General features: G+C 40.3%; 1 protein-coding gene across 3 annotated transcripts in view; it reads right to left on the bottom strand.

The window, feature by feature from the left end:
- TXNDC11 (thioredoxin domain containing 11) overlaps positions 1-13,746 on the bottom strand; it is a 64,033-nt gene that overhangs the window by 31,024 nt on the left and 19,263 nt on the right. For all 3 annotated transcript variants that reach the window (XM_024744155.1, XM_024744156.1, XM_024744157.1), the window contains one exon: positions 7,117-7,210. In XM_024744155.1, the coding sequence (XP_024599923.1) occupies positions 7,117-7,210 (94 nt within the window). The remainder of the gene's footprint in view (positions 1-7,116; positions 7,211-13,746) is intronic.

Raw genomic sequence — 13,746 nt, 5'->3', positions numbered from 1 at the left:
CAGGTCCTGGGGATTAGAATGTGGACATCTCTGGGGAGCCACTGTTCTGCCTCACAGTGTCCTGGATTCTGTTAACAACCTCCTCCAAGCCTCAGCTTCCTCACCTGAGACAGTAACACCGAGATAATAACAGTTTCTACTTCAAAGAGTGGCACTGAAGACTGGATCATCCAGGTAAAGCCCTCCGTCCAGTATCAGCTTATCACGCTCAATGTTACATAACAAGTGGTCAAGTGGAGACCAGAATGGGGTTTGTCTGCACTGAGTCAAGTCGTTTCACTATAAGTTTGTGACTTTATTTTAGAAGGTGATCCCTGAGAGGTTTCTAAGATTTTAGTTTTTGGTTCTTTGTCTAGGAGACTTATTTCAGCTTAAACAAAACAAAAAAACCAAAACCCCCCAACAACCTTGAAGAAATAGGATCAAAAATCAAAACACACACATACACACTACTAAAACAGGACACCTTTAAAAAGGTAGAAAATACCACAAGACAATTAGAAAGTAAAGATGGTGTAATTTTTCAAATACACGGGTTCAAGGAATCAAAATATCTACAAATGGGCACTAAATTTAGTTCTGAGCTCTCCGCACACCTTTTGCTCTTCTCAACGCCGCCTATCTTCCACTCTCCCGTCCTTACACACTTACCTGAAGGCTGACCCCTCATTCTCCTGGGAAATCCTCCCCACCTCCAGTCTTCCCTGAACTGATCCGGACGCCCTACCTCCGTGCTCCGACGAAGCCTGTCACAGATGTGTCACTGCACTCACATTGTGGGTAAGCACACCTGTTGGCCACACTAGCTGGTGGCACCCCGATGGTGAGGAACAAGTTTTACTCCTCTTTACGGCTGTAGCACAAAGTGGATCCTCAAATGTTTGTTGAATTAATAAATCATGCTTCTGAAGCTAATTCAAAGTGCGGGGATGTCTGTTTTTGGCCTTAGTGCTTATCTAGCAGCACTTACAAGGCTTAAGAGATGTCATAATAGGAATAAAAGCATTTCCTATGAAATATGATTACATCCTTGCTAAAATAATAGCAACATAATTAAAAAGTCAATTTTAGGTATGGGAACAAAAGGTATGGAATTTCTAATGTGTATTAATCAGTACCCAGAGGGCCTCAGAACACAGGCAGTTAGTTAGAAAAAGATTTCCCTCTTTAAGCGAGTATAGTGACAACAAATGACATTATGTGGGAAAACCAGTGACCTAGAACCTGTTTCATTCACAGGGAATCGTTAAACCCAACGCTTGGTCCAAACTCCCAAGAGTGAGACCCAGGAACCTGAGAAAATAAGGCAATTTCAGAGTCAACCTTGCCTAAGAAGTCAATCCCTTGTCTTTCCAATGACTTTAAGAATGTCACTTTCAGGATAAGAAAATCCTACTTTTCATACCTCTTGATGTTGTACAAAGTTTCACAATCTAACAGAAAAGTGCTCCAAAAAAAGCTTTATTTGTTAATAAGGATATGGAGGAGGGAGCTTCTTGTGCCCTGACTCAATTCTACCAGCAAATCACAGCACCATCAGACGCCACCTAGTGGAGTAGAGGGACCCTACACTGGAATTACTTCTTCCTCTAAAAAATTCATTACAACTATTTTCCAAAGGTGTTCCTTAGAAAACTAATGCCTCAAGGTTCCCTGTCAACTATGTTTAGGAATTCCTAAAGGTGAATGAAGGGAGTGGAAACGACGTCTTTAGTTAACAGTTTAGTGTATTTTGAAGATCACATTTAAGTATCATGTGAATTTCAATTCAATTCATGAGAACTCTAGTGTCAGGGGATGGCGAGAAGCCAAGAAAAAAAGAGTAAGGAGAATGAGCCAGGCAGGGACTCCATCCAGTCCAGTGGGAGTGAGTCCTGCACACTGGTCTATGGAACCTGAAAGGCCAGGCATGAGGAGAAGTGGTGGCGGGAGGGGATCCAAAATGACTCAACATCCCTCTGCCAAAATCACTCCAACCTGAGCAATTTCAAGGTAAAGTATCATTTAACTAGTCATTCATTCAAACTTTTAGCTAATTGTTAAGAGTTGTAGGAGAAAGACAACAAAACCTTGGCCTCAAGGCGCTCAATAAATACTGTCTGAACAAACCAGCTCAAATTTTGGTGGGACAGACGTGCAGTCAGTTCCACAGCGAGAACACCATGCAGTACTGTCATCCCTTGGTGTCCACAGGGAATTGGTTCCAGCCCCCCATTCCCCTTGGATACCAAAATCCATGGATGTTCAAGTCCCTTATATAAAATGGCATAGTGGGCTTCCCTGGTGGCACAGTGTTTGAGAGTCCACCTGCTGATGCAGGGGACACGGGTTCGTGCACCGGTCCGGGAAGATCCCACATGCCGCGGAGCAGCTGGGCCCGTGAGCCATGGCTGCTGAGCTTGTGCGTCCAGAGCCTGTGCTCCGCAACGGGAGAGGCCACAACAGTGAGAGGGCCGCGTACAGCAAAAAAAAAAAAAAAGGCATAGTATTTGCATGTAACCTATACATGTCCTCTGGTATACTTTAAATCACCTCTAGATTACTTATAACAACTAATAGACTGTAAATGCTAAGTAAACAGTTGTAATTACAACATAATGCTATGGAAGTAGTTGCCGGGTACATGATACATTCAATTTTTGCTTTTTGGAGCTTTCTGGAATTTTCTTTTCCCTAATATTTTCGATCCAGGATTGGCTGGATCCAAAAGTAAAGAACCTGTGGATACGGAGGGCCAACTACACAAAAAACAGCAGGTATGGAGTGCTCCAGGAAAAGGGAAGAGGAAGACCTGTGTCTGCTAGTCGGTCAAGGTACATACTATCTGGTGTAGATGCTTTTAAGAAAACAGACACAGTACTTACTTCAGGCGCTTTCAGCCAATGGCTTTCTCATTAAACTGCTACAGATTTTCAGACTATTATTTTATTCACACACAACGTACTTCACACATGATGTGGCCTTGTAAAACAAGCATTTACCCTTACCTCCACCCTCTCCAATTTTACAGACAGAGAAACTGAAACACAGAAAAGTTAAATGTTTTGTTCAAGTTTATAACCCTGACAGGGGTAGACAAAGGCTAAGGACCAGATACTGCCAGATCCCAGGCCACTGCTTGTCCCCCAGGCGGCACTGCATTCCTTTTGAACAAAATTTGTTGCAAATTTTCTCTTTTAAAAAGGTCACTGGGGCTTCCCTGGTGGCACAGTGGTTGAGAGTCCACCTGCCGATGCAGGGGACATGGGTTCGTGCCCTGGCCCGGGAGGATCCCACATGCCACGGAGCGGCTGGGCCCACGAGCCATGGCCGCTGAGCCTGTGCATCCAGAGCCTGTGCTCCGCAACGGGAGAGGCCACAACAGTGAGAGGCCCGCGTACCGCAAAAAAAAAAAAGAAAAGTCACTGAATCATAACAGAATATAACAACATTTTACCAGAAGAGATTTTTACAGTAAATAATGAAATAATCATAAGATGGAAGAAAATCAAGTAAGCAACTTAAAAATATCAGCCCCTCTACCAAATTTTCTTTAGGCCTGTCTGCCAAGATCAAAGGTGGAAAGGCTCCAAGAACAGGCTCTGCAGTCTGGGAAGAGTGAAGAAGTACAAGAGATGGGCTTCCCCAGGATCCTGAAACACACAGACTGCCAGCCCACAGTTAATCATTCAGCACTTTAAAAGGATTAACCATTAATGAGGGATGTGTAAGACCTTTTACAAAAAACTGAAAGGAAGATTTGAATAAATTAATATCATGCTGTGATCCTAGAAAGGGAAGCTAAATTTTATGAACATGTCAATTACCTCTAAGTCAACCTAAACATTTAATAAAATTCCAACCCAAATTCAGCCAAATGCATAGATGGATATAAAAGAATATTCCATAAAACACCAGAACTAGAGTACACAGAGTCCAGAGTTCACCAGGTAATTACTTACAACGTAAAAAATGAAATTATATTTACTCGTATAAAAAGAGGGATCTAGACCAAGAGAAAACACAGAAATAGACCCAATTACATATTAGAAAATATTTTGTGATAGAACAGGCATCATCAAGATGAAGGATAAAGAAAGCATTATTTTGTGAATGGTGCTAATTGATTAGCCAATAAGAAGGGAGGAAAATCAATTGTGTTCTGTATTTTAAGCCAAAGTAAATCCAGGCAGCATAAAGTGCCAAATAACTTTAAAATTCAAAAAGAAGTGAACTAATTAGTGACCAGATTTTTCTAAAAAAATAAATCAAGAAAAAGAACCACAGATTTAACTACATGAAAATATAGAACTGCTAAATAAAAAATGATAAAGGTAAAATGGCTAGGAAAATAATGGACAGAAATATAACAAAAGGGTTACTGCCCACACCACCTAAGAGGAGGGCCGACATCAACTGACAAATCAGGACCACGTTGGAGAGCAATAGGTAAAGGACACAGGTAACTGAGATGTCCCCTCTCAGCAGCCCCACAGCACCCAGGCAGGATGCTTCATATATGGTACATTCTCAAAATATCTGTAGACTGATGGCCAGCTAGCTTCAAGAAACGAATGTTAGACAGTGTCCTGGCTATTTCTAAGACAATTAAAAAAAAAAACATTTAGGCAATGGAAAGATGTGTATTTTATATATGCTTGTGGCTTGGTGAACCAGGAGATCTGCTTTCTACCACAACAGACTAAACAATTCGTCAGTTAAGCTCTCTATAACCAAATGTTAAGTGTGTCAAATGTTCCTCAGGCCTCAATTTGTGTAAACAATAGAAACACAACAATGACCTAGAATTTACATTCCAAACTGTCCCATTAAAAAAAAAATCTGCACATGTTTCTCTTACTTAACACTGGCTATTAATAATAAGTAAAATACCATTTGACTCCAGGGTAGGAGAAAGAAAAGGGGGAAAAAACCCAGATGCTCAAGGCAAGATTTATTTTAGGTAATCCTTCCAAATTTGTCTTTTTCTTCTAAAAATGGTTCATTAAGCTTAAGTGGGAGTTTACCCAAAAAAATGGGGTATAAATTATTCATTAGAATGAACTCAGTTCTTGCAAAGTTCATATGCAGCAGGATTTTATAAGACCCAACCAGAATCACAAGAGAGGGAAGAAATGTAGTACAGGTAAATTGAGCTAGATTTATTCTGAGAAGAAATTTCATGTAATCATTTGTCAAAATTAGTGATTTGACCAAAAGGTTCATTTTGTACCTTCAAGTCGTTTTTATCCATTTATTACCTTCCTTGCTTAAAAAAAAAGAAAAAAACAAGGGTAAGTCAACTTTAAAAAAAAAAAAAAAGGGAGGAAAAGTATAATTTCTTATACTTAGAAAGGTTTTTCCAAAAAGAAGCAAAATTTTGGAAACCTCTGAATGAAAAAGATGAATCATAAACACACAATATAAGCCAACTGGATAACAAAACATCCTTCCAAATCTTGAAATAGCTTCTCCAACTCAAGTACTTGAATGCTGTCATCATTTTAGTGACTGACTGTAGGCTACCCTTTTATACAAAATCTTCAAAGGACTTTATTTAGTTTTCTAAGAAGATTTTTTTTTTTCTAAGAAGATTTTTGAACATCTATCTGCTTAAGCTTATTTAAGTTGATAGTATTTTGTTTTCAAAATTCAAACTCTGACTCACTGAGCCTTCTTAGTCACCTGAAGCTGTGCAGCTCAAAGTCTTTCAAGTGGACAGAAGACACACCTAATGTGACAGCTTCAGTTCCTCTCCCAGAGTCCCCTGCATGAAAAGCATGAATACAGTAGATTCTCTATGTATAAAACCTTAAGACAATGGACATATTAAAATAGCCAGTACTATAATTATTTGACGTATTAATAGTATACTATTACAATACCCCCCCAAAATATTGAAGCAATGTAATATCCAGTAATAGGAGGATGACTACATATTTTTGGCTGACCTACTGAGGGCAAGATGACATGGCCATCAATCTGATCACTCATTTGGCAAATAGTGATTGAGCCCCTGCTATGTGCCAGATGCTGGAGAAAGAACACTAAACTGAAGACAGACAATCCCCACCCTCAGAAATCTCCCAGCCCAGGGAAGAAGACAGACAGTAAACAAATCATCTCATAACTATACACATATTGGGTGGGCCAAAAAGTTCATTCAGGTTTTTCCGTAAGATGTTATGGAAAAACCCGAACGAACATTTTGGCCAACACAATAAATACAAACTGTGTTGAGTGCTATGAAAGAAAACAACAAATCTCTCTCCAGGGGGGTAGACTGTGGATGTGATATTTGAGCTGGAATCTGAAGGATGAATAGGGGTTTGACAGGTGGACAGCTGGGCCCTGGGGAGTGGGGAGGGAGAGGGCACATTTCAGGAAGAAGGACTAGCACAAAGGCCCTAGTGTGAGGAAGGAGGGGTGAGACTGGATACCAGTTAAGTGCCCACTGGCCTAGGGTAGAGGTGGGAAAGGGGCTTGGACCAGAGTGGTAACAAGGAGATGAGGAGCAGATCAAAGTATCTAGAAGAGAACTAACATAAGGTCATGGCTGATACAGAGAAACAACATGGAGCAACACGAAAAAATGGGCAACATGAAAAACGTTTAATTTAAAAAGTAGGACACTCAAATAATACATGATTTAGCTAAGTAAAAAAATATATATGGATTTGAGAATAGTGAACCTGGCAGTAGGCTTATCCTGTAACGTGACATGACTTTCATCCTTATAGAAATACTTCTTGAAGAAAATGTATTCCTAAATTATGATACATCCAACTGACAATACAACCACTGAAAACTTTGACCAAGATTTGTAACGCCACACAAAAAAAGAGATTATGATATAATAAAATTTGAAGTGCAAAATATATCATTGCAGACGCTGTGTGATCAAGCTACATTTTAAAAAATAATAGTCTCTAAACATTTAAGAGGCTATACTTGAAATAGCACAAAATTTTGTTTGCCAGTGCACCATAAAATAATGTAATTATTTAACACAAATACAGAGAAAAAGAATCAAGAAAACTAAAATATATAATCATAAAGATAACATATGCAACAGAAAATATCAATATACAAACATTTCTATTCAAGTACTAATGTCTTAATATGAATCATGTTTACCTTTCTTTAATGAATGTAATGCTGAAGTGAAGAAGGTCAAATAACCAGGAGGCTGGGGTGAGCCACTGAACTCAAAGTACCCGAGTACTCCAGGCTGCAGAACAAGAGCAGAATTAGGTGCCTGGGGTATCACTGGTCACTGCGTAAAGGGAAATATTTCAAAACAAGAAAGACATGCCATTATAATTTAACAAATTCAATTTGTTGCATTTCATTTTTAAATAAGCCTTTGAAAAAAGTTGCCGGTTAGGGCTGACCTTTCCCTTCATTTAGACAACAAACAGGGCAGGGGATGGAGTGGCAGCAGCTTTTACAGAGGCAATTCAGAGCTGAAACTTCCTAAGCAGGTCTTTCCACCCTCTGTAGACAGTTCTCGTACATCCCTGGTTTGAAACCTCACTGTCAAGTTCAAGCACTCACTTGCTTTTGTTTAGCAACTCCAGGCAAACTAGGTCAATGATCTATAACCTTTCTTACATTTCTTCCTCAACCTCTTCCCCGCCTCACTCCAAACACACCTTCACACTTACTGGAAATCAGGCTACCTCTGACTGGCTCCACTGGTGCTCAAGGTCATCCTTTGAGGGGCTCCTTCTTCCCCACCACACGCAGAACCCAGCATTCCACAATGGCACCCCTCCTCTCTTGTCAGGTCAGTCTGCTGAGAGCCCTCTCGCTCCTCCACCCCAATTTCCACCTGCTCATTCCATTTCTCTAAGCTTAGCACAGAATACCCCACCATTCTGCCAAACCAATTAACTGTCCTCACCAGACACATTCTGCCTTCTTGTGCAGAATAATTTCTTCCTTCTTAGAAGGCCTTGTGGGCACTCGTTCTGTCTGGTTTTGTTCTATATGTTTTAAAAGCCCAACTGTGAGATTCTTGAGGAAAGAGTGCTGGGCTTGGAGTCAGAAGACCTAAGCTCAAGTCTGACAGTTAAATGATCTGGAGTGAATGAATGCTTCAATGTGAAGCTCAGTTTCCTCATCTGGCAAATGGGGACCATTCATCATGGGGTTACTGAGAAGAATGAGCTTGATGAACTATAAAGCACTTGGCAAATGTAAAGGGTTCTTTCTAGCCCTAAAACACACAGCACTATGTTTTTAATAAATAATTTTGGAGCTGATTTGATCATTGGGACAAAGTCAGATCCAAAAAGTACAACAGAAATTTAACCTGTTGGTAAAGTTTAAAATCGGTATGTTGTATAAAAGGGGAAATTTCTGATTGTAGTGGAACATACTATCTTTCAAATCTAAATCACCTGTTAATTCTAGTAAGATTCCATTTTAAATAGATTAACTGGTTTTCACTCTGGTAGAAACTGAGATGGTCAGAATGTTTGATCTTAACTTCTAAAAAAATCTAGCAAATAACAAATTTCTCAAACAACTGAGGAAATCAGAAAGTAGTCATTGAAACAGGATTTTCTTTTTTTTCTTTTTTTTTTTGCAGTACGCAGGCCTCTCACTGTTGTGGCCTCTCCCGTTGTGGAGCACAGGCTCCGGATGAGCAGGCTCAGCGGCCATGGCTCATGGGCCCAGCCGCTCCGCGGCATGTGGGATCTTCCCGGACCGGGGCACGAACCCGTGTCCCCAGCATCAGCAGGTGGACTCTCAACCACTGCGCCACCAGGGAAGCCCCGAAACAGGATTTTCTTTTGCTAAACTCCTTAAAATGTTTTCAACAAGCTGATCCAGAATTGGCTCAATGTAGAATTATACAGTGTTTGGGTTCTTAAGGTTTCAAACCCAGGCTATGATGGTGTATAAGCCTTTCTACCATGAACAAAGGAAGACAAGATCTTCAGAAATTTTAGTCACTTAGTTAATACTGGATACAAGATAGAAATGAAAAGTAACAGAAAGAAAATAGACTCATTAGTTTCTTTCAATTCTGACCAATCTCCTAAACCAAAACCAAATGGAATAAATTGGTTCTAAATATTAAGAAATGTTTCATGGCTAATAATTAAATGAGGTGAGTTTCAACCTCTTCTCCCATCTTGTTATCTCAGGTGGCTTCACAGGAGGAGACATATGGCCCATAAACATGTATCTCTCTACATGCATATATGCAACTACATATGTGTTTATGTAAATACACATTAATGGAAGTAAAAATGATGTGAATTCCGAGTCTTCATGAGAAACCCAGATTAAACCTTTAAAAATGAATAAAGGTTAGACCATTTGCAGGGGTCCTTTATGGACCTTTCTACAGTGTAAGGGTTTATTCTTGTTGATGGCACCACTGCTACAGTTTTCCAAGGGGCTACATAGCTTCTATGAAAGAGCCTGTATCCTCAGAAGACCTGGTACTAAAATTTCCAAGTAGTTTGACCAAAGAAATTCCACAAACAATACAAACAACCCCATAAGTAAAATTATTATTACTTTTCATTGCCAAAGAAATGAAATGAAGATCATAAGATTAAACAACTAAATGAGAGGATTAAAAGTTGTATAAATTATAAAATACTAGCTCTTTGAAAAACAAGACGGGCTTCCCGGGTGGCGCAGTGGTTAAGAATCCGTCTGCCAATGCAGGGGACACGGGTTTGAATCCTGACCCGGGAAGATCCCACATGCCGCGGAGCAACTAAGCCCACGTGCCACAACTACTGAGCCCGTGCTCTACAGCCTGGGAGCCACAGCTACTGAAGCCTGCACGCCTAGAGCTCGTGCTCTTCAACAAGATAAACCACTGCAATGAGAAACCCGCACACCACAACGAAGAGTAGCCCTTACTCTCCGCAACTAGAGAAAGCCCAAGCCCACGTGCAACAACGAACACCCAATGCAGCCAAAAATAAATTAATTAATTAAAAAAAAATATATATATATATAAAATAAAACACAAGAAACAGGCAAAGTATATTTTAGGTACTATTTTTCAAATATTCACAATACTGTGAGTCTATTAAATTTTGAAAAGTGGCATGTTTAAGGATATAACTTAAAATTAATATTTCAAAATAATAAAAAGAGGAAATAACGTGAAGTGATAGTTATCTGTTTATTTCTATTGCAAATTATCATTTAAAAGTTATTAAACTGGCTCTGGTTACACGTTAGGTAAAATAAATTTTGCAATCATTTCCCCAAAGTTTCAGTGTCTCTCCAGGCAAAGCTGTATTTGAGAAATGATTACACATTTCAGAGTTTCCTCCATAGTTCTTTCTTAAATCTGGAAAAAGGGAAGTTTGGGGAACAAAACATGCATATTCACATAGGTCTACACCCCTTGTTTGCTGGGTTGCAAATAAACCCAGGGGCTGGTTCAAAGCAGACACCTTGGCCCCTGCCTCTTACTTTTGAGGTTCTCTTTCAGGTGAGCGGGCCAAGCACGTGAGCCAGCCTGACCCTGGGCTGAGGTTGGAGTGGAAGGCTGCTGGCACGCAGGCTGTCCCTCTTCACTCTGATGCTCACCAACATGTAACGACGGTCCAACCGCAGGTTCCAGCTGCAGTGTTTCCATTAGTCCCTCCCAAATGCCTGGATGGCTGCCAGGTGAATAGAACAGCCAAAGGAACCTAACTGCCAGCATTCCTCTTTCCTTCATTTGCCCAACTAATCAAAGGTGTAATCAGGACACACCACAGTCACAAGACACCTCCGTGCCCTCATCTCCTACCGCTCTCCTCTCTGCTCTGCCCCCCCCATCCTGTTCCTCCCTCAGGACCTTGGCACTTACTGCTCCTGCTTCCTGGAGCGCTTTCCCCAAATTTCCTCAGGGATGGATCATAGCACACAGGCTTCACTCTAAGTATCTGTTCAAATGTCATTTCCTCAGAGAGGTCTTCTCTGTCTTCTAAAATAGTTATGCCCACCCTCCCTGCCCTCATATCTATCTTATGACCCGTCTTTATTTCTCTTTGTAGCACTTATTACCTAATATTACCTTGTATGTTGTTGTTTCCTAGGGCTGCCATAACAAATTATCACAAACTTGGTGGCTTAAAACAACAGAAATTTATTCTCACAGTTCTGGAGGCTAGCAGCCCCAAATCAAGGTGGCAGCAGGACTGTGCTCTCTCTGGAGGCTCTAGGGAAGAATCCTTCCTTGCCTCTTTCCTAGCTTTTGGTGGCTCCAGGCATTCCTTGGCTTAAGGCTGCATCACTCTGGTCCCTGATTTCATGTTCACAGGGCCTTCTTCCCTGTGGATTTAGGACCCATTCTAAATCCAGGATGATTTCATCTTGAGATCCGTAACTAATGACATCTGTACAGACACTATTTCCAAATAAGGCCACATTCTGAGCTTCTGGGTGGACACAAATTTTGGGGGGATACTACTCATCCCCCTACATCTTGTTTATTTATTTTCCTGTTTGTTGTCTATCTCCACATTTTTTTTTTTCTTTTTTTTGGCACACTGCACAGCACGTGGGATCTTAGTTCCCCTACTGGGATCAAGCCTGCGCCCCCTGCATTGAAAGTGCGGAGTCTTAACCACTGGATTGCCAGGAAAGTCCCCTATCTCCATATTTTAATTCCATGAAACACAAGCTCTCACTTGTTCGTCACTACATTTGCAGTTCAGACAGTGCCTGGCACAAAGCAGGCACAAAATAAACATTTGTTAAAGACTGAATGGGGTAAAAAGATAAATAAGACAAAGCTCCTCCTCACCAAGTTTACAATTTAGTGAAGAACAAAACATGAGTACCAGATTATAACTTGATCCAGTCTGTGTGTTTCAACTCCATTTAATGATGTACAGTATATTCAGTACCTCCTATAATGAGGAGGCTGGAAATAGGCTATTTATAGGAGGCCAGCACATCCTCACCAGCATAAAATATTTATTTTCCTAAGTGAGCACCATTTGCAGTATGGCATAAATTTCCACAGATGGTGTACATGCCCTCTAGTGGCCAAGAGAATAGTTTACCTCAGTGTGTTTTTTTCCTCAGTGGTAACTGAAATATTTCTGCATTAATGTTAACTCACACTTAGAAAATTTAAAGCTACTTAATTCACAGTCGTATAAAACTATGAGTTAACAGAAACAGTATCAAGTTATGTGTGCAACATTCAGGGTACAAACAACCCTCTTACTAACAAACAACAGGATAACAGCAGGTACCAGGCAGTCTACTATGTTTTTCTCCGAAGGGCTCAGGTTTCTGTCACCTGGTAATTTACCCAATGCCCTGCTCCTCCCTCCAAACAATCCCCAAGCCTTCTCCTATCTCACTTAAAACAACTTGGTTTACCAAAACTGCTAAGAACAAATGAATGGATGTGTACTAAATCACTGCTCTTAAATTATAGAAATTCATGAAAAGATTTCAAAAATATTTTGGCTACAGATATAAGAGTTCTAAATAATACTGTTGGCATTTGGTGGGTAGATTATAAGGTACATATCAGATAATTCTGTCACATTCTTTAAACTATAAAAAAGAAAGCATTATTGATGTAGAAGCTACCGACATTTAAGACAAGTATGTCTAAAAAATACTGACAAATGAGCCCTAAAACTGTGACCGTGAAAGTGACATTACCATATTTGATTCTATTCCCTTTCCAATCAACTTAATGTCTATCTAAAATAAAAATGACACTGGGTTATGTTTGCCTATGTTGTCCACAAGTAATAAATTAAATTGTCCTGTCTGTATCTTAAATATGCAGGAAGAAATTTCAAGGAAGAGGAATTCTACAACTGGAGTAAATGAAGGAAGCAGAATTTCTTAACATGGTTTGCAACAAGATGACTTAAAGTTCCTGATCTCCCTCTGCAGTGTCCACCAGAAAGTCCACTTAGTTTTTAGCTACATTCATTATTTATAAGGCAGGTATGATTTTACTGCATATCTGGGAAGAAAATTCTGGACTCTACCCAGCTTCAATACTGTGATTATCATACACAGAACACTCCCAGTTCTGCAGAATAAATGCTAATGACCCAATTAATAACAGGAAATGGTAAAACTCTACTGCTTTAACAGTAAGTCAATAGCCACGGCCCATCCTTTATCACTAATTATTCTTAGAACCATTCCTAAAGATGAAGGAAAAAAGTTAGTCAAATTAAGAAGCTGACTTTCAAAATTTTTCTTTTATGAAAAAGGAAGATTCAAAAAGGACATTAAATAATTAAATATTCAAAGTTTTAACCTCTAGATACATAGTGAAGTTTCAAGTCAGAGACCTTAAACATTCCTTTGTGTACACGGAAGAATTTTGGGAGCCAGAAGACCTAGGTTACAGTCCAGTCTCCACTTAGGGTACATCACACCCAGTCTGTACCTTATCTTCTTAATCTGTTGAAAGGATCTACAATTTCCATCTGTCTCACATGGCTGTTGGGAAGATTAGAAGTAAAAGCAGGGCTTCCCTGGTGGCGCAGTGGTTGAGAATCTGCCTGCTAATGCAGGGGACACGGGTTCGAGCCCTGGTCTGGGAGGATCCCACATGCCGTGGAGCAACTAGGCCCGTGAGCCACAACTACTGAGCCTGCGCGTCTGGAGCCCGTGCTCCGCAACAAGAGGCCGCGATAGTGAGAGGCCCGCGCACCGCGATGAAGACTGGCCCCCACTTGCCGCAACTGGAGAAAGCCCTCGCACAGAAACAAAGACCCAACACAGCAAAAATAAATAAATTAATAAACTCCT

This window comes from Neophocaena asiaeorientalis, unplaced genomic scaffold (genome assembly GCF_003031525.2).
Source record: "Neophocaena asiaeorientalis asiaeorientalis breed wild unplaced genomic scaffold, Neophocaena_asiaeorientalis_V1.1 scaffold91, whole genome shotgun sequence".
Classification (NCBI taxonomy): Eukaryota; Metazoa; Chordata; class Mammalia; order Artiodactyla; family Phocoenidae; genus Neophocaena; species Neophocaena asiaeorientalis.
The sequence above is the reverse complement of the archived record's forward strand: the minus strand, read 5'-3'. Positions and strand labels throughout refer to the sequence as shown.